This window comes from Malus sylvestris, chromosome 7 (assembly GCF_916048215.2).
Source record: "Malus sylvestris chromosome 7, drMalSylv7.2, whole genome shotgun sequence".
NCBI lineage: Eukaryota > Viridiplantae > Streptophyta > Magnoliopsida > Rosales > Rosaceae > Malus > Malus sylvestris.
In genome coordinates, this window is record NC_062266.1 from 30,792,616 (window position 1) to 30,812,673 (window position 20,058).

The following is a 20,058-nucleotide window of genomic DNA, read 5'->3' on the forward strand; positions in this document are numbered from 1 at the left end:
TCTGGAAACATCTCTAGACTCGAGCAGCAAGAAAGATTAAGGGTTTTGAGAGATTTCATACGAATGATGCTTGGAAGACTCTTAAGTTCCTTGCAATATGATAGGTCCAAATGACTCAACCCCGTGAGATTATTAATTGATGGGGGCAGTTCTTTAATTTTTGAGCAGGATAAATCAAGCTTTTCTAACCCCTCTATACCTTCTGAAATCTCTGGAAACATCTCAAGACTCGAGCAGCAAGAAAGATTAAGGGTTTTGAGAGATTTCATACGAATGATGCTTGGAAGACTCTTAAGTTCCTTGCAATATGATAGGTCCAAATGACTCAACCCCGTGAGATTATTAATTGATGGGGGCAGTTCTTTAATTTTTGACCTGGATAAATCAAGCTTTTCTAACCCCTCCATACCTTCTGAAATCTCTGGAAACATCTCAAGACTCGAGCAGCCAGAAAGATTAAGGGTTTTGAGAGATTTCATACGCATGATGCTGGGTAGAATCTTAAATTCTTCGCAGTCTTTCAGATTCAATAAAACAAGGTTTGTAAGAGTCGAAATAGACTGGTGAACCTCAACTAAGCTTCTACAACCTTCAAGAATTAGCGTCTCAAGATTTGGCACATTTGTGAAGTCAGGGGTTTCCTTAAGGTATGAATAACTTAAATTGATGAATTTCAACTTTTCCTGCGTCTGATAAAACATTCAGGAAAACATGCATTATTTAATAAGACATCTCACTCAAAACCCAAAAAGAAACAAATACATATAAATGATTGTACATACCTGGGTTCCTTCCCAAAGTCGGTCAATGAGGCTACATTGCATGTCAAGTTCAACAAGGTTTTTGAATTGAAAGTTGGATGGCAAAGACTTGAGAGGGAATCTAAACCAGGAGAGATACCTCAAGTTAGGTAACTTAAAGGGCCCAATCAGGTGGTGTTCGCAGTATTCATAATCAAAACTGGAGTATTTATCACCGATCTTGAGAAGTCTTAGTTGAGTCATACTAACAAAAGCTTCAGCATTTAAGCATGCCCAGTATGAGTACCAGAAATCCACGATTATGCTTTCAACTGCTTCCGTAGCCTGTGCAAATCAAAGTATTAGAAAATACAGAGAACCTTAGTTTAGATTATGAAATTAATGCTTGTTTCTTAAGGAGCTTTTTGATAATCATTTCGTTTTCAGTTTAATTGTTTTCAATTTTCAATTATTAAAACAATGAAAACTAAAAATTAAAAATTGAAAACAAAAATGGTTATCAAATGGGCCTAAGAAATTGATTTTGGTCAAAAGTTGAAGCTTTCTACTAATAATTGCATAAGAAAAAGATTTCTCACCGTATTTTGAGATAGCACGTGATGAACATCTTCATAACTCCACAACCTACTTCGTCTCCCTGGCTCTTTGATACATTCTTGGCGGACGATTTCCCGACCCATTTCCTCTAATGAATCATGCATCTCCAGTTCCCCCTTCCATGAGACAGTTATGAGAGCTCGGTCGATTAGAACTCTTATTCCAGTATAAGGATGGAAACCACAATCTTCCAGAATTCGGGTTGCACAGTCTTTCTTCATCCCTTTAAAGAAACATGCAATGTCCAGAAAGATGTCCTTCTCCTTGTCATCTAGTCCATCGAAGCTTGATTTAAGTACATCATGAATTCCCCTTTGCGGGATTTTCCTTATTTTTTCTAACTCATCTTCCCACTCGCGTATAGTTTTGTTACCAAGAAAAGCTCCCAAGACTTTGAGTGCTAAAGGCAGGCCTTGAGCATATTCTACGACACGATTTGAGAGATCATCATAATCTCTGGTAGGTTGGTTTTTTCTGAAGGCGTGCCGCCTAAAGAGTTTCAGAGCTCCAGAATCACTCAAAATCTTGGGATTATATATCACATCAGCTATGCTTAGTAATTGCGAATCTCTAGTTGTTATAATAATTCTGCTTCCACCACCAAAGGAATGTGGCTCTTCAAGTAAAGCTTCAATTTGTTCTAATTCGTCCACATCATCAACAACAATAAGAACTTTTCTCTGACCTAGGCTTTTTAACATCACCTGAAAACCATTTTTTGATATGTCAGAACTCCCCACCTTGTTGTTCGAGATACTCGATAAAAGTTCTGCCTGCATATGTAGTTTGCCATGCTTCATGAAACCTTCCTTGAAATTTTCAAGAAAGCAACAAGCTTTAAATCCACCAGAGATTTCATCATAAACAGCTCTAGCGATGGTTGTTTTGCCTAAACCACCCATACCCCATATTCCAACAACGCGAACAGCATTCGTTTCACCTCCGGGAGGATATAATAATAAATGCATTTCATGCATGTGAGAATCCATGTCAACCAAGCCATTATCTTTGCTTGATGTTGATGAGATGTGGATCAATTTCCTATAAACATCTTCTACAATTTCCTCAATAAGCTCTGCATCATTCCTGTCAAATTAAAAAAAAAACAATATAATAACAACACCAAATGATAATTAAGAGGTCCTTTTCATCAGTTAGTTTTCAAAAAATGGAAATTAAAACTAAAAACTAGATATTTATAAAAATTACCGCAAAACGTTACAAAAATCCCAAAAATTAATAGGAAACTAAAACAAATTAGAATTTACTCATATTTTCGCGAATCCCAGCCGGATAAACTGGTGGCAGTTGTAAGAGCGGATCTCCAGCTCTGAACCTCTTCCATTTCAGCCTTAGAATCACGATCGTGCTGAGCAAAAGCTTCCTCGAATTTTCTCTTGAGTTTACGAACGTCAGACGGATCAACTTCATAGAAAATGGGGAGTACAATCTGGTTATTGGTATCCTTGCATTTCAAGATTTGCACGAGTTCTTTCAAGCACCAAGTGGAAGAAGCATAGTCTTGAGAGAAAACTACAATCGAAAGCCTTGACTCTCGAATCGCTGTCAGGAGCTCAGAAAGGTGGTCGCCTTTTCTGAGCTTCTCGGCATCAATGAAGGCGTTGATTGGTTTCTTAACCAGAGCGTTGTAGAGATGGCTGACGAAGCCCCTGCGAGTGTCTTCCCCTCTGAAATTGATGAACACATCGTATTTGCAACCAAGGCCAGAAGAAGCAGCCATTATTAATCGATCGCACCTGGTCAGCGACGATCGAGCAGCTAAGACTAAGAGAATTGTAAGTACAGAGATACTCAATAGATCTACAAATTGGATCACCAGAAATTAGTCTGATCGATACCAAGTCAATGAGTCAATGCAAAAGGGCAAAAGGGGAAAGGGAAATTATGCTTTATGTTTTTTCACATCTTCTTCGGGGAAATTTCGGTGTGAAAGGAATCTTATCCTTTTGATTTTTTAACCCAAGGAAATGCGAAGAAAAGGGTCAAAATAGTAAATTGAATCTACACTTGCCCATCCAACAACCTCTTAATTTAATATATTTAATTGAGAAAAGTAGTTTAGAGGAATGATGGTATCTCCTTTTCTTCTCACTCAATCTTCCAGCATGCGATTTAATCATGATTAAAGCCAAGCTTAATAATAGGTCGTATTATTTAGGTCGTATTGGATTATAAGTTTTTGTTGTGAACTTGTGATACGATAGTTGGAAAATTAAAAAAATTATAATTTAAATGTATGTAGTGAAATCTGTTAGAATTTAGATTCAAAATTGAAAATTTCATTAACTTCGTTAATTATTAGCACACGAAGCTCACAAATGAAATAAAAATAATAAAATTAGTCTCACATGTAATCTCCACGTGCTAACAATTAATGGAAAGTTTCATTTTAACCTAAAATGTGTGACTTACATACTAATAATTAACAGAATGTTGACAAATTTTTCAATTTTAAGCATAAATCTTAATAAACTTCATCTCATAAACTTAAATCCTAAGTCAACAATCTTCTCAATACCTTACCACTGCAAACTACCTTGCCACTACAAAAATTATTAATCAAATTAAACTTATTATTTACTTACAAATACGTAACTAAATCACCGAAAGCTATCTCCGTTTCTTTGCTGAGTGGACAACTGTCTCTTTGTCTTCTTTTGGCAGATAGCTAGTAGACTCCTAGTGGCCGGCCTATTTTCCACGGCTGGTTATAGGACTCAGTTGCTATACAAGAAGTGTTATGTTGTAATTCAATATTGATGGAAATCCAACATAATCTTCTTCGAATTATTGTGAGGATTTTTAGATATTTATGAATCGCATTCATTTATAGTATATTGTGGGATTAGTTTTTATTAAATATTATTTGTGTTTAATTTTAAATAAATAAATTTTAAATAAATTTTTACCGCACGATATATTATGAACGAATACGATTCATAGATCTCCAAGATCCTCACAAGGAGAATCCAAAAGGATCTGGATTCAATGGAAATATCTGAAAAGGATCTGGATTCAATGGAAATAAGCTAATTTTGAATCAAATAACATTACTTTATTTTGTAAGTAAATTAATTTTAAATCAAACAACATTCATTTATTATGTAGCTAATTAATTTTGTATGTGTCATCATATATATTAGACACATTTTATTATAGGTGATTTTGTGGTATTCATCTTCATTTGTAAGTAAGAAGTCTTAGGTTCGATTCTCACCAAAAGTAAATTTAAACCATATTATTGCTAGTCCATTGTGAGGCCTAACCCACCCTCCTCCCCCTTAGTGTAGATAGATCGTTTGTTCAAAAAAAATATATAATCAAAATAGAACGTGAAGCGAAACAATAGATCAACAATATTTATGTTAATTATAAATAGGTCAACTATGTATGTGATATAGGTCAACTATGTATGTGATACTTAAATTCATTTAAAATTTAAAAAAAAAATTACAAAATCTGCCACTACAGTTGGCACACACTTCAATTAACACTTTCTTTCTCATAATTTTTATATTTGGAATAAGTCATACGAATCAAATACTGCAATGTATTGTCTGTTTTTTTATTCTATTTTTTATATTTGGATTCAGACACTGCGTTGTAGTGTCCATTTACTGGTTTCGTTTTTTCCATCATTCACACGCCTCTTACATGTTCCTTTGTACATTTGGATTCAGACAATGCAATGCAGTGTCTGTTTCTTGGTTCTGGTTTTCCCTTTTGGATTCAAACGCTGCATTGCAATGTATGTTTCCTAGTCTTATTTTTTTATCATCCACACGTCTCCTACACTTCACACTTTCACGCGACTCCTGATTTTTACATTCAGATTCAGACATTGTAATGCAGTGTTCATTTCCTACCTCTGATTTTTACATTTAAATCTAGGGTTAAACTCTGTTTACTACCCTCATGTTTTGTGGTTTTCAACATATAGTACATCTAGCTTTTTTCATCCCACAGTCATACCTAAAGTGTTAATTTTGGGACAGTCTCGTACATCTGTTAGTCAAACTGTTAGTTCTCCCGTTAAATGATGACGTAGCGCCCATGTGAACAATGACTGGGCCCCAAGTGTCATTAAAAAATATTAAAATAATTAATTAAATAAAAGTTCCAGACATACGTCTAAGATCGACACGTGACGTCACTAAATGCCCGTAACTCAACGTACCCTGCTTTTTGGATATGTACAAAATATAATTCAAGATCCAGATGCATAATAATTTTGTGTATACTTTATGACTGCATCTAACTTCTTCGTTAGACTGCTTACGTACCCTTAATAGAGATCAAGTCATTCGTAGTTCAACTTTTCACTACACTCGATATTCATCACATAAACTGCCATATTTCAACATAATGCACAATTCAGAGCATGCAACATCTCAATGAACAATCGACGAGACGCAATAATAATCTATAGCCATATTGGTCAGCGGACAGCGGTATATCATAATCATAACAATTACATCCAACAACATCCAATAATCACACCAAATAATAACACATACAACACACTGACATGCAAGGCTAGAGCGACATAGTTCGGCCGAAGTCTACATCTCTGAAGCTGAAATCAAATCTAAGGAACCAAGTCACCAAAGGGATTCTGGACCACTCAACGGAATCAAACTCAGGATACGATTCCGGACCATCGCTCAATGGAATCGTGGAGTAGAAAGGATTCTGGACCGCTGTTGTATCCTCAGCTTGCGAACCTTCGTATATCGAAGCTCATTCTTAAAGAACACATTTCTAATGGCAATTGGAGAGTAATTTGAAACATGCTAAACTGAGAAAGTGGCAGCAACTAGCAATTGCTCTCACATCCAACAACTCCGAATATTATCTTGAATTTCCTGCAGCTCCATTATGGCAAAGTCCTGCACTGTTTCAGGCCCCTCTATGATACAAAATCTGCACAATTAAGCATGTAAAAACAAAAAATTACAGGCTAAAAAAGCAATTTCCGTATCATTGCTGGGTTAATTAACATCAACAGCAGATAAATCACATGGGTTTTTCACATGAAGTTTACAAACTTTCAAAGACCAGTAAGCTGTCTGCAATCTCATAAATTTCACAGTGCCAAGTAACAATCCAAAGCTTGGAACTTTAAATTTCCATTTTCTGTTATTTTCCTAGAGAGAGAGGGGGGAGTACCCGGCGGGGTTTGTATCGGCGGCGGGATTAGGATCAGAACCGACAGACGGAGCGAAAGAGGAGGAGTCGGGCTCCGAAGCCATGGCCAGGGATCGTCATCTGGAGCTGCTTGTTGATATGGGGCTTCTTGCGTAGCTGAATTTGGAGCAGCGGAAGCTATGCAGTTTGTACGGACAGCACCGATTTACGGGGAAAGAAACGGCCAAAAGTCTGCCGGAGCAGAGAATCTCTCTCTCTCTCAAACCAGAAGGCAGAGCTCTCTGTTTCTCTTGAGGTTTCTTTCACTGGTAAATTCCAGAGAAGCAGAGAAGAAGGCTATCTGAGAAGCACCGAACATGCGCAGAACACTTGGCAACTACCGAACTCTAGGATTAGGAGAGGGGGAGGGAGAGAGGGAAGTGGCTGATTCTTTTCTCATTTTTTTTTCCTTGTTTTTCAGAAAAAAAAAATGATTTTTAGATTCAGTAGCTGTTCGGTATGTCACATTTAAAATTTTATACCATATCTAACCGAGGGGGTCAAATGGTCATAAGCCAAACATAACCCTTTGATAAAACTCATCTCCAACCGAGAGAGCCAAATGGTCATAGGCCAAAAATAACTGCTCAATAATTTATTATTCTAATTGAATTAATATGATTAATGTAATTAAATTACCATATTAAAATAAGATTATGTGACATATTTTGAGTGCCACTTGCCACAATAACGAAGAAAGCGTTGTATTGTTGCACCTGTCACAAAGTCAAGCTTGACATTCTGCCGCTGAAGGGCTGGCTGGCTGGTTGAAAATGGTCAGCCCGCTAGCCTAATTTGGGAGGTTTTGGCCTGATGGGGCCCAAGCCTTTTGGCCTAGCCTTCGGTTGGAAACGTTTTTCGTGTCATTCTGATATATTTTTAGCCCTATGATCCTTTGGCCGGATCGGTTGGAGATGGCCTTAGGTGTGTTGATTGTCTTTGAGACATCGGAGGTTCTGTGTAATTGAATACTTCATCCTCCTCCAAAGGCGCCACTGTTGAGAGGATTACTTGTCTCATGCAAACATTATGAATTGCAAGTGATGAATTGTTCTGATGATGAGGTTTATTTTTTAACTCATTATGTTTGAAGTTTAAACATTTTTCCCTCTTTTAGTGTAAAATATTGTTTGTAATAAAAAAAATTAAAAAAAAACTTAAAATGAGACTCTCTCCTTTATATATAAGATGATCAAGTGCAAGATTAATACTTTCAATGAGTGACTCAGTTAACTATTTTCATTTCTTACGCGTTCAAAATTAGACAAATTCTTTGCATACATTTAAATAAAAAGATATTAAGGAGAGTATGAAACTATTACATTACAAAGGGAGAGTTTCGAACTCAGGATGCATGAGTAGAACCCTAACGCCTCTCCACTAGGATATTAGACCAGTATCGGTCTTGAATTTTTTTGGTACCCGGAGCGAATACTCAAAATGTTTCTTTTTCCAGTATAACAAAAAAAAGGTCGTACCCAGTGCACAAGGCTCTCGCTTTACGCAGGGTCTGGGAGAGGTGAATGTCGTCTAGCCTTACCCTGGAGAGCTGCTCTCAAGCCCATATTATTATGGGAACTTTAACGAAAAGCACCTGGTACTGTTTACTTTAACGAAAAACCACATTTTTACACTAAAAAGTCAATCCTGGTACTATTCATTTTACCCTTTATTTTGTCATTATCATTAAAACTCAAAGTTTTCAAGCCCTTTTCATTAGTTTTCCTTATTATATAAAGGGCTGGAACCCAGTCGAAGCTGGGGGACTAGGCCCTCACGCCCATATTATATTACTTAGAAGAAAAAAAACATACAACAGGGAGGGCATAATACCAAAATCCCGACAATCAAAAGTAAAATCAAATACAACCACTCCAAGCAGTCAACATAGACATACATATTGAATCCAAAAAGTTGACGACCCAATCGCTGCATATAATGTACAGAAGATAACAAATTTTGAAGTGACATGCTCCAAGTATGATATTGGGCAGAAAAGAGCGGCGGCTTCAACCACTTCTTCAGCTATATCCGGCCGGGTGAGAGCAGCTAAAGACATGATTGTTCCCTAATAACATGAATAAATTGAGTAAACACCAAAATTAGCAGCAAGGGAAGGAGATTTGAAGTAGATGAAGGGGTGTAATACCTGTGAATGTCCAACAACAAAGACGTTGGAGCTTGTTGAATATATGCAGCGCATCATTTCTGATAGATCAAATCGAGCCAATTCCTGCCAACTCCAATCCCAAAAATCCTACAGTAAAGCATAAATCTTATTCTTTTCTGATAAAGATGTGTCCCTGACTCCAACGTGTTTGACGCACATTTTCTACCCATACATCGAAACCTTCATCTGCTGGAGAATTTAAGAACCATGCATCACCTGGTTAAGATCAAGAAAAGCCAGTACCCAATTTCAATCGAGTTTGAAGCACATTAGAGCCCAATTTAAAATGTATCCCATGGATGTTCATCACTTTACACAATAGTTAGTTTCAAGAAAGGAAATTTCAACGCAACCTGAAAACTTCAGATCAGGGGGCACCAAATAGCGAGCTATACATTCAAATTTTGAAATAATCAACTCAGTAGGACCAATATGTTGAAAAAAGTTGGAAGGAGCTATGAAAGTAAGGCTTTTCACTAATCAGGTGTCCAGAGAATCAATATTTTACTCACGGATCAGTCAGGGGGAACACTCCCCACCAAAGCAATCTCATTAGTACTTCACATCTCAAACCAAACAGAAATTGCAGTAACAAACACGACTTCTATTAGTCCTTCACATCGCATATCCAGTAAGTGCCCATCTTTCTTCTGAATCTGGAAAACAAGCAGCAGTGGATTTAACAGTCTGGGTTTCTCAAAGTTACTTTAATCACAAATTTAACAATTAAACATATAAATGGGCATTTATTTAGTGAAATATTAGTATAGTACTCACTCTGTGCTCGGAGCAAGAGTACACAGAAAGCTCAATGAGCTGCGCACAGAGGACTGCAGCGGTGAACGACAGCGACAGTTTCTGTAAAATTCAGTCGAGTTTTGGGTGATTTCTGCAGCGATTTCAGAGGTCAAGAGGCTGATAAGGAAAGCTGCGACCGAAGGGCACTGGTCAGGAAGAAAAGGCTCAGGTCACCTCTGTCCCGATTTGCAAAGGAAGAAGTGCCCCCAAAACAATTTCGGCCCTGGACAGGTGCACTGTTTGCACTGGACCAGGGCCAGCCAGCCCTGGCGATAACGTCCCCCAAACAGTACATATACAGATGCTAGAAATATATAAATGTAACCTGAAACTACTAGAACCATTCAATTCTAGCGTCTACAGCTTTAGCATTCGTTGGTACAAGGGACATTCTTCCAAAGAGGGAGATGAAATCGTTGAGGCTCTTATTTATTCCTCCTCTTGTTGTGCCCTTTTAGGCTGCTAATTCCAGACGATACAATCTCATACATCTTCCCTGCTAAAGCATGTGTGCCAGACTTCAAGATCAAATTTTTCCAACAAAAGAAACTTAAAGATCAGACTCGCTAGCGGAATAAATGGTGCACAAGGGTGTTAAAATCTTGACATATGTATATTTTTGGCAGATTTTATGTGAGCATGCAACTAAAACTGGCATCACTATCAATGGTGCACAAAGATTGGTGGAAAACTTTTAACAGTTTGAGTTGTAACTTCTCCGTTGTATTTGTTAAGGCAAGACGGATGTCATCTATGCATTTTTCTGTAAAACTTAAAAGGCTGCATAGCAGCTCTTGTTCGTTGTATTGAATACCGTGGTATTACTGATGAATGCAGAGTTTGCTGATGATTCATACGACAAGCAATTGAAAATCCCATCATTATGCCCCGCATATACCAGAAAAAAAAAGTCATTTACACAAATTCAGAGCGTTCATCCACTGTAATTTGCAGATATAGAAACGTTAAGATAAAAGGAAATGCAAAGTACCTTTCACCCAAATTGGAGGAGCACCGGTGGCATTAGCAAGTTAGCAACGGGAATTGACATACCAATATCTTCACAGTTTCTGCACAAGCACAAATCAAAAGAATCCGGCGGCGGAGTTATGTACCTCTCCTTGGAAAATGCCACCTCTTGGGATTTCAAAATATGCGGCCGTGGCTAGCCGTCTGACCACGCCAATTCCACCAAAGCCGCCGCAACGCGGTGTAGTGTCCGATTGATTGCTTCAAATCAGAGCTTCGTATCCATGTGTTTATCAGCAGAGAGTACCCAAAACCCCTGAAAATTATTTCTTTATTCAGATGATAAAATTTCCCAAATTTCGAATTTTAATTCCGAATCAAAAATAGGGTTTGAATTTTGATTACCTAGAAATTGGGGGGTTGCGGTGGAAAGGGAGTCAGCCAAGACGGCGATATGCGTCCTCGAGAGGGCTATGAAAATACAAATTACAGAGCGTGTTGGGACGATGTACAAGGCTTTTGCAGTCTCTCAAATATAAATACTGAAGCTCCGTAAGGCGTTCAATCCAGGGGGAAAGCTCTTTAATAGATGTTCCATCCAGGAAAAGACTTCTTAATCCTTCCATATTTTCTTCAATGCTTGGAAACAACTCAAATTTTGTACAACCGGAAAGAGAGAGAGAGAAAAGGGACTTGAGCTGACAAATGCTGCTTGGAAGACTCTTAAGTTCTTTGCAATCTTGTAGATTCAAATGATTCAATCCCGTAAGATTATTAATTGACGAGGACAGTTCTTTAATTTTTGACCCGGATAAATTAAGCTCTTCTAACTCCTCCATACCTTCTGAAATCTCTGGAAACATCTCAAGACTAGAGCAGTCAGAAAGATTAAAGGTTTTGAGAGATATCATACGAATGCTGCTTGGAAGACTCTTAAGATCCTTGCAATTATGTAGATTCAAATGACACAACCTCGTAAGATTATTAATTGACCAGGACAGTTCTTTAATTTTTGAGCAGGGTAAATCAAGCTTTTCTAACCCCTCAATACCTTCTGAAATCGATGGAAACATCTCAAGACTGAAGCAGCCATAAAGATTAAAGGTTTTCAGACATTTCATATGAATGCAGCTTGGAAGACTCTTAAGTTCCTTGCAATCTTTTAGGTTGAAATGACTCAACCTCGTGAGATTATTAATTGACAGGGACAGTTCTTTAATTTTTGATCCGGATAAATTAAGCTCTTCTAACTCCTCCATACCTTCTGAAATCTCTGGAAACATCTCAAGACCGGTGCAGTCAGAAAGATTAAAGGTTTTGAGAGATCTCATACAAATTTTGCTAGGTAGAATCTTAAGTTCCTTGCAATCTTTTAGGTTGAAATGACTCAACCCCGAGAGATTATTAATTGACAGGGGCAGTTCTTTAATTTTTGACCCAGATAAATTAAGCTCTTCTAACCCCTCCATACCTTCTGAAATCTCTGGAAACATCTCAAGACTGGAGCAGTCACAAAGATTAAAGGTTTTGAGAGATCTCATACGAATTTTGCTAGGTAGAATCTTAAGTTCCTTGCAATCTTTTAGGTTGAAATGACTCAACCCCGAGAGATTATTAATTGACAGGGGCAATTCTTTAATTTTTGACCCGGATAAATTAAGCTCTTCTAACTCCTCCATACCTTCTGAAATCTCTGGAAACATCTCAAGACTGGAGCAGTCAGAAAGATTAAAGGTTTTGAGAGATCTCATACAAATTTTGCTAGGTAGAATCTTAAGTTCATTGCACCCATGCAGATCCAATAAAACAAGGTTTGTAAGAGTCGAAATAGACGGGTGAACCTCAACTAAGCTTATACAACTTCGAACAATTAGCTTCTCAAGATTTGGCACATTTGTGAAGTCAGGGGTTTCCTTAAGGGATTGACAATAACTTAAATTGATGAATTTCAACTTTTCCTGCATCTGTTAAAACATTCAGGAAAACATGCATTACTTAATAAGACATCTCACTCAAAGCCCAAACATTTAAAAGAAACAAATACATGTAAATGATTGTACGTACCTGGGTTCCTTCCCAAAGTCGGTCAATGAGACTACATTGCATGTCAAGTTCAACAAGATTTTCAAATTGAAAGTTGGATGGCAAAGACTTGAGAGGGAAACCAAGCCAGGAGAGATACCTCAGGTTAAGCAACTTTAAGGACCCAAACAGGTGTTGTTTGCAGTACTCATCGTTAAAAACGAAGTGCCTATGACTGGTCTCGAGAAGTCTTCGTTGAGTCCTTCTAACAATAGCTTCAGCATTTAAGTTCCTATGAAGACCGATCTTGAGAAGTCTTCGTTGAATCCTTCTAACAACAGATTCAACATTAAAGTGCCTATGACTGATCTTGAGAAGTCTTAGTTGAGTCATTCTAACAAAAGCTTCAGCATTTAAGCATGGCCAGCCTGAGTACGAGAAATCCACAATTATGCTTTCAACTGTTTTTGTAGCCTGTGCAAATCAAAGTAAAGGAAAATACAGAGAACCTTAGTTTTGATTATGAAATTAATGATTGTTTCTTAAGGAGCCGTTTGATAATCATTTCATTTTCTATTTAATTGTTTTCAATTTTCATTATTAAAACAATGAAAACTAAAAATTGAAAACAAAAATGGTTATCAAACGGCCCTAAGAAATTGATTTTGATCAAAAGTTGAACCTTTCTACTAACAATTGCATAAGAAAAATATTTCTCACCGCATTTTCAGTTAGCACCTGATGAACATCTTCATAACTCCACAACCTACTTCGTCTCCCTGGCTCTTTGACACATTCTTGGCGGACAATTTCCCGACCCATTTCCGCTAATGAATCATGCATCTCCAGTTCCCCCTGCCCTGAGACAGTTATGAGAGCTCGATCGATTAGAACTCTTATTCCAGTATAAGGATGGAAACCACAATCTTCCAGAATTCGGGTTGCACAGTCTTTCTCCATCCCTTTAAAGAAACATGCAATGTCTAGAAAGATGTCCTTCTCCTTGTCATCTAGTCCATCGAAGCTTGATTTAAGCACATCATGAATTCCCCTTCGTGGGATTTTCCTTATTTTTTCTAACTCATCTTCCCACTCGCGTATAGTTTTGTTACCAAGAAAAGCTCCCAAGACTAAGTGCTAAAGGCAGACCTTGAGCATATTTTACGACACGATTAGAGAGATCATCATAATCTCTGGTGGGTTGGTTTTTTCTGAAGGCGTGCCGCCTAAAGAGTTTCAGAGCTCCATTATCACTCAAAATCTTGGGATTATATATCACATCAGCTATGCTTAGTAATTGCGAATCTCTAGTTGTTATAATAATTCTGCTTCCACCACCAAAGGAATGTGGCTCTTCAAGTAAAGCTTCAATTTGTTCTAATTCGTCCACATCATCAACAACAATAAGAACTTTTCTCTGACCTAGGCCTTTTAACATCACCTGAAAACCATTTTTTGATATGTCAGAACTCCCCACCTTGTTGTTCGAGATACTCAATAGAAGTTCTGCCTGCATATGTAGTTTGCCATGCTTCATGAAACCTTCCTTGAAATTTTCAAGAAAGCAACAAGCTTTAAATCCACCAGAGATTTCATCATAAACAGCTCTAGCGATGGTTGTTTTGCCTAAACCACCCATACCCCATATTCCAACAACGCGAACAGCATTCGTTTCACCTCCGGGAGGATATAATAATAAATGCATTTCATGCATGTGAGAATCCATGTCAACCAAGCCATTATCTTTGCTTGATGTTGATGAGATGTGGATCAATTTCCTATAAACATCTTCTACAATTTCCTCAATAAGCTCTGCATCATTCCTGTCAAATTAAAAAAAAAAACAATATAATAACAACACCAAATGATAATTAAGAGGTCCTTTTCATCAGTTAGTTTTCAAAAAATGGAAATTAAAACTAAAAACTAGATATTTATAAAATTACCGCAAAACGTTACAAAAATCCCAAAAATTAATAGGAAACTAAAACAAATTAGAATTTACTCATATTTTCGCGAATCCCAGCCGGATAAACTGGTGGCAGTTGTAAGAGCGGATCTCCAGCTCTGAACCTCTTCCATTTCAGCGTTAGAATCACGATCGTGCTGAGCAAAAGCTTCCTCGAATTTTCTCTTGAGTTTACGAACGTCAGACGGATCAACTTCATAGAAAATGGGGAGTACAATCTGGTTATTGGCATCCTTGCATTTCAAGATTTGCACGAGTTCTTTCAAGCACCAAGTGGAAGAAGCATAGTCTTGAGAGAAAACTACAATCGAAAGCCTCGACCCTCGAATCGCTGTCAGGAGCTCAGAAAGGTGGTCGCCTTTTCTGAGCTTCTCGGCATCAATGAAGGCGTTGATTGGTTTCTTAACCAGAGCGTTGTAGAGATGGCTGACGAAGCCCCTGCGAGTGTCTTCCCCTCTGAAATTGATGAACACATCGTATTTGCAACCAAGGCCAGAAGAAGATGAAGAAGAAGAAGCAGCCATTATTAATCGATCGCACCTGGTCAGCGACGATCGAGCAGCTAAGACTAAGAGAATTGTAAGTGCAGAGATACTCAATAGATCTACAAATTGGATCACCGGAAATTAGTCTGATCGAGACCAAGTCAATGAGTCAATGCAGAAGGGCAAAAGGGGAAAGGGAAATTATGCTTTATGTTTTTTCACATCTTCTTCGGGGAAATTTCGGTGTGAAAGGAATCTTATCCTTTTGATTTTTTAACCCAAGCAAATGCTAAGAAAAGGGTCAAAGTAGTAAATTGAATCTACACTTGTGCATCCAACAACCTCTTAATTTAATATATTTAATTGAGAAAAGTAGTTTAGAGGAATGATGTTATCTCCTTTTCTTCTCACTCAATCTTCCAGCATGCGATTTAATCATGATTAAAGCCAAGCTTAATAATAGGTCGTATTGGATTATAAGTTTTTGTTGTCTTCTTTTGGCAGATAGCTCCTAGACTCCTAGTGGCCGGCCTATTTTCCACAGCTGGTTATAGGACTCGGTTGCTATACAAGAAGTCTTATGTTGTAATTCAATATTGATGGAAATCCAACAGAATCTTCTTCGAATTGTTGTGAGGATTTTGGGATATTTATGAATCGTATTCATTTATCGTATATTGTAAGATTAGTTTTCATTAAATATTTTTTGTGTTTAATTTTAAATAAATTTTTTTTTATCGCACGATATACTATGAACGAATATAATTCATAGATCTCTAAGATCCTCACAAGGAGAATCGACAAAGGATCCGGATTCAATGGAAATATCCAAAAAGGATCCGGATTCAATGGAAATAAGCTATTTTTGAATCAAATAACATTACTTTAAACAACATTCATTTATTATGTAGCTAATTAATTTTGTATGTGTCAACATATATATTAGGCACATTTTATTATAGGTGATTTTGTGGTATTCATCTTCATTTGTAAGTAAAATGTCTTAGGTTCGATTCTCATCAAAAGCAAATTTGAACCATATTATTGCTAGTCCATTGTGAGGCTTAACCCACCCTCCCCCCTTAGTGTACATAGATCGTTTGTTCAAAAAAATATATAATCAAAATAGAACGTGAAGCGAAACAATAGATCAACAATATTTATGTTAATTATAAATAGGTCAACCATGTATGTAATACTTAAATTCATTTAAAATAATTTACAAAATCTACTACTACAGCTGGCACACACTTCAATTAACACTCTCTTTCTCATAATTTTTATATTTGGAATAAGTCATACGAATCAAATACTACAATGTATTGTCTGTTTTCTGATTCTATTTTTTTACATTTGGATTCAGACACTGCAATGTAGTGTCCATTTACTGGTTTTGTTTTTTCCATCACTCACACGATTCCTACATGTTCCTTTGTATATTTGGATTTAGATAATGCAATGCAGTGTCTGTTTCTTGGTTCTGGTTTTCTCTTTTGGATTCAAACGCTGCATTGCAATGTATGTTTCCTAGTCCTATTTCTTTCATCATCCACACGTCTCCTACACTTCACACTTTCACGCGACTCCTGATTTTTACATTTAGATTCAGACATTATAATGCAGTGTTCATTTCCTACCTCTGATTTTTACATTTAAATCTAGGGTTAAACTCTGTTTACTACCTTCATGTTTCGTGGTTTTCAACATTTAGTACATCAAGTTTTTTATCATCCCAGAGTCATACCTAAAATGTTAGTTTTGGGACAGTCTCATACATCCGTTAGTCAAACTGTTAGTTTTTCTGTTAAATGATGACGTGACGCCTATGTGGACACTGACTAGGCCCTACGTGTCATTAAAAAATATTAAAAAAAATAATTAAATAACCCCCCCCCCACACACCCCCGCGACCCACTTGCATTCCCCCCGCCCCGTAACCGCGAACGTGTACCCAGAAGGTTCTTCTTCTGGGTTGTAGATTTTTTTTTTAAACTTTTATTTAATTAATTATTTAAATAAATTTTTAATGACACATGACGTCCAATCATTGTTCACCTGGGCGCCACGTCGTCACTTAACAGGAGAACTAACAGTTTAACTATCGGATGCACGAAACTGTCCCAAAATTAACACTTTATGTATGACTTTGGATTGAAAAAAAACCTTAATGTACTAAATGTTGAAGACCTGTGAATGTCCAGCAACAAAGACTTCGGAGCTTGTTGTCGAATGTCTGCAGCGCATCATTTCTGGTAGATTAAATAAAGCCAACTCCAATTCCAAAAATCCTACAGTACGGGAGATTTTTCAGTATTCCTGTCACACGATGTGGTACATCTTCGGGTCCCTATATAAATGGTGAGATATGTGTGTTAAAAGGTTGATAACTTAAAATTTTAAATTTTCTTACATTAAAACATGTGGTGTATCATCCGTGTTCCCGTCACAACTAAAAATTTCTCCTACAGTACAGCATAAATCTTATTCTCTTCTGACAAAGATGCGTGTCCCTGACTCCAACGTGTTTGACGCACATTCCCCACCCATACATCGAAACCTTCATCTGAAAAGGACGAATCCCAGTGATTCTTCCGGAGAATTTAAGAACCATGCATCACTTGGTCAAGATCAAGAAAAGCCAGTAACCAAGTTCAATTGAGTTTGAAGCACATTAGAGCCTAATTTAAAATGTATCCGATGGATGTTCATCAATTTACACAACAGTTAGTTTCAACAAAGGAAATTTCAACGCAACCTGAAAACTTCAGATCAGGGGGCACCAAATAGTGAGCTATACATTCAAATTTTGAAATAATCAATTTAGTGGGACCAATATGTTGAAAAAATTGGAAGGAGCTATGAAAGTTGAGGCTTTTCACTAATCAGACGTCAAGAGAATCAATATTTTACTCACGGATCAGTTACGGGGAACACTCCCCGCCAAAGCAATCTCATTAGTCCTTCACATCTCAAATCCAGAAAGTACCCATCTTTCGTCTGAATCTGAAAAACAAGCAGCAGTGGATTTTAACAGTCTGGGTATCTCAAAGTTACTTTAATCACAAATTTAACAATTAAACATATAAATAGGCATTATTTAGTGAAATATTAGTATAGTACTCACTGTGTGCTCGGAGCAAGAGAACCCAGAAAGCTCAATGAGCTGCGCACAGAGGACTGCAGCGGTGAACGACAGCAACTGATTCAGTAAAATTCAGTCCAGTTTTGGGTGATTTCTGCAGCGATTTCGGAGGTCAAGAGGCTGATAAGGAAAGCTGTGGCCGAAGGGCACTGGTCTGGAAGAAAAGGCTCAGGTCACCACTGTCCCGATTTGCAAAGGAAGAAGTGCCCCCAAAACAATTTCGGCCCTGGACAGGTGCACTGTTTGCACTGGACCAGGGCCAGCCAGCCCTGGCGATAACGTCCCCCAAACAGTACATATACAGATGCTAGAAATATATAAATGTAACCTGAAACTACTAGGACCATTCAATTCTAGCGTCTACAGCTTTAGCATTCGTTGGTACAAGGGACATTCTTCCAAAGAGGGAGATGAACTCGTTGAGGCTCTTATTTATTCCTCCTCTTGATGTGCCCTTTTAGGCTGCTAATTCCAGACGATCCAATCTCATACATCCTCCCTGCTAAAGCATGTGTGCCAGACTTCAAGATCAAATTTTTCCAACAAAGGAAACTTAAAGATCAGACTCGCTAGCGGAATAAATGGTGCACAAGGGTGTTAAAATCTTGACATATGTATATTTTTGGCAGATTTTATGTGAGCATGCAACTAAAACTGGCATCACTATCAATGGTGCACAAAGATTGGTGGAAAACTTTTAAAAGTTTGAGTTGTAACTTCTCCGTTGTATTTGTTAAGGCAAGACGGATGTCATCTATGCATTTTTCTGTAAAACTTAAAAGGCTGAATAGCAGCTCTTGTTCGTTGTATTGAATACCGTGGTTTTACTGATGAATGCAGAGTTTGCTGATGATTCATACGACAAGCAATTGAAAATCCCATCATTATGCCCCGCATATACCAAGAAAAAAAGTCATTTACACAAATTCAGAGCGTTCATCCACTGTAATTTGCAGATATAGAAACGTTAAGGTAAAAGGAAATGCAAAGTACCTTTCACCCAAATTGGAGAAGCACCGGTGGCATTAGCAAGTTAGCAACGGGAATTGACATACCAATATCTTCACAGTTTCTGCACAAGCACAAATCAAAATAATCCGGCGGTGGAGTTATGTACCTCTCCTTGGAAAATGCCACCTCTTGGGATTTCAAAATATGCGGCCGTGGCTAGCCGTCTGACCACGCCAACTCCACCAAAGCCGCCGCAACGGCGTAGTGTCCGATTGATTGCTTCAAAACAGAGCTTCGTATCCATGTGTTTATCAGCACAGAGTACCCAAAACCCCTGAAAATTATTTCTTTATTCAGATAATAAATTTCCCAAATTTCAAATTTTAATTCCGAACCAAAAATAGGATTTGAATTTTGATTACCTAGAAATTGGGGGGTTGGGGTGGAGAGGATCTCAGCCAACACGGCGATATGCGTCCTCGAGAGGGTCATACAAATACAAATTACAGAGCCTTTTGGGACGATATACAAGGCTTTTGCAGTCTCTCAGATATAAATACCGAAGCCCCGTAAGCCGTTCAATCCAGGGGGAAAGCTCATTGATAGATGTTCCATGCAAGACAAGCTCTATTAATCCTTCCATATTTTCTTCAATGCTTGGAAACACCTCAAATTTTGTACAACCGGAGAGAGAGAGAGAGACAAGGGACTTGAGTTGACAAATGCTGCTTGGAAGACTCTTAAATTCCCTGCAACAATCTAGGTTCAAATGACTCAATCATGTGAGATTATTAATTGTCGAGGGCAATTCTTTAATTTTTGAGAAGGATAAATCGAGCTTTTTTAACCCCTCAATCACTTCTGAAATATCTGGAAACATCTCAAGACTCCTGCAACCATAAAGATTAATGGTTTTGAGAGATTTCATACGAATGCTGCTTGGAAGACTCTTAAGTTCGTTGCAACTTTCTAGCTTCAAATGATTC

At 37.7% G+C, this 20,058-nt stretch overlaps 1 protein-coding gene and 1 long non-coding RNA gene across 57 annotated transcripts in view; one reads left to right on the top strand and one right to left on the bottom strand.

Moving 5' to 3' along the window:
- LOC126628760 (disease resistance protein RPV1-like) overlaps positions 1-20,058 on the bottom strand; it is a 54,528-nt gene that overhangs the window by 4,233 nt on the left and 30,237 nt on the right. For 3 of the 7 annotated variants that reach the window (XM_050298558.1, XM_050298557.1, XM_050298556.1), the window contains exons 6-8: positions 11,975-12,184; positions 11,398-11,764; positions 200-462 (exon numbers count right to left, since the gene is read on the bottom strand). In XM_050298558.1, coding sequence (XP_050154515.1) covers positions 200-462; positions 11,398-11,764; positions 11,975-12,184 — 840 coding nt within the window. Of the gene's footprint in view, positions 1-199; positions 690-782; positions 1,086-1,339; positions 2,445-2,626; positions 3,308-11,397; positions 11,765-11,974; positions 12,185-13,966; positions 14,349-14,530; positions 15,218-20,058 lie in introns of those variants that run through there. The other 4 variants (XM_050298561.1, XM_050298559.1, XM_050298560.1 and 1 more) reach the window with 4 other exon arrangements.
- Positions 1-20,058, top strand: part of LOC126628768 (uncharacterized) — an 82,234-nt gene that overhangs the window by 1,563 nt on the left and 60,613 nt on the right. For 25 of the 50 annotated variants that reach the window (XR_007625561.1, XR_007625577.1, XR_007625570.1 and 22 more), the window contains exons 2-4: positions 11,202-11,397; positions 11,608-11,817; positions 12,028-12,237. This is a non-coding gene — a long non-coding RNA (uncharacterized LOC126628768). Of the gene's footprint in view, positions 1-31; positions 105-267; positions 463-11,201; positions 11,398-11,459; positions 12,238-20,058 lie in introns of those variants that run through there. The other 25 variants (XR_007625579.1, XR_007625578.1, XR_007625575.1 and 22 more) reach the window with 9 other exon arrangements.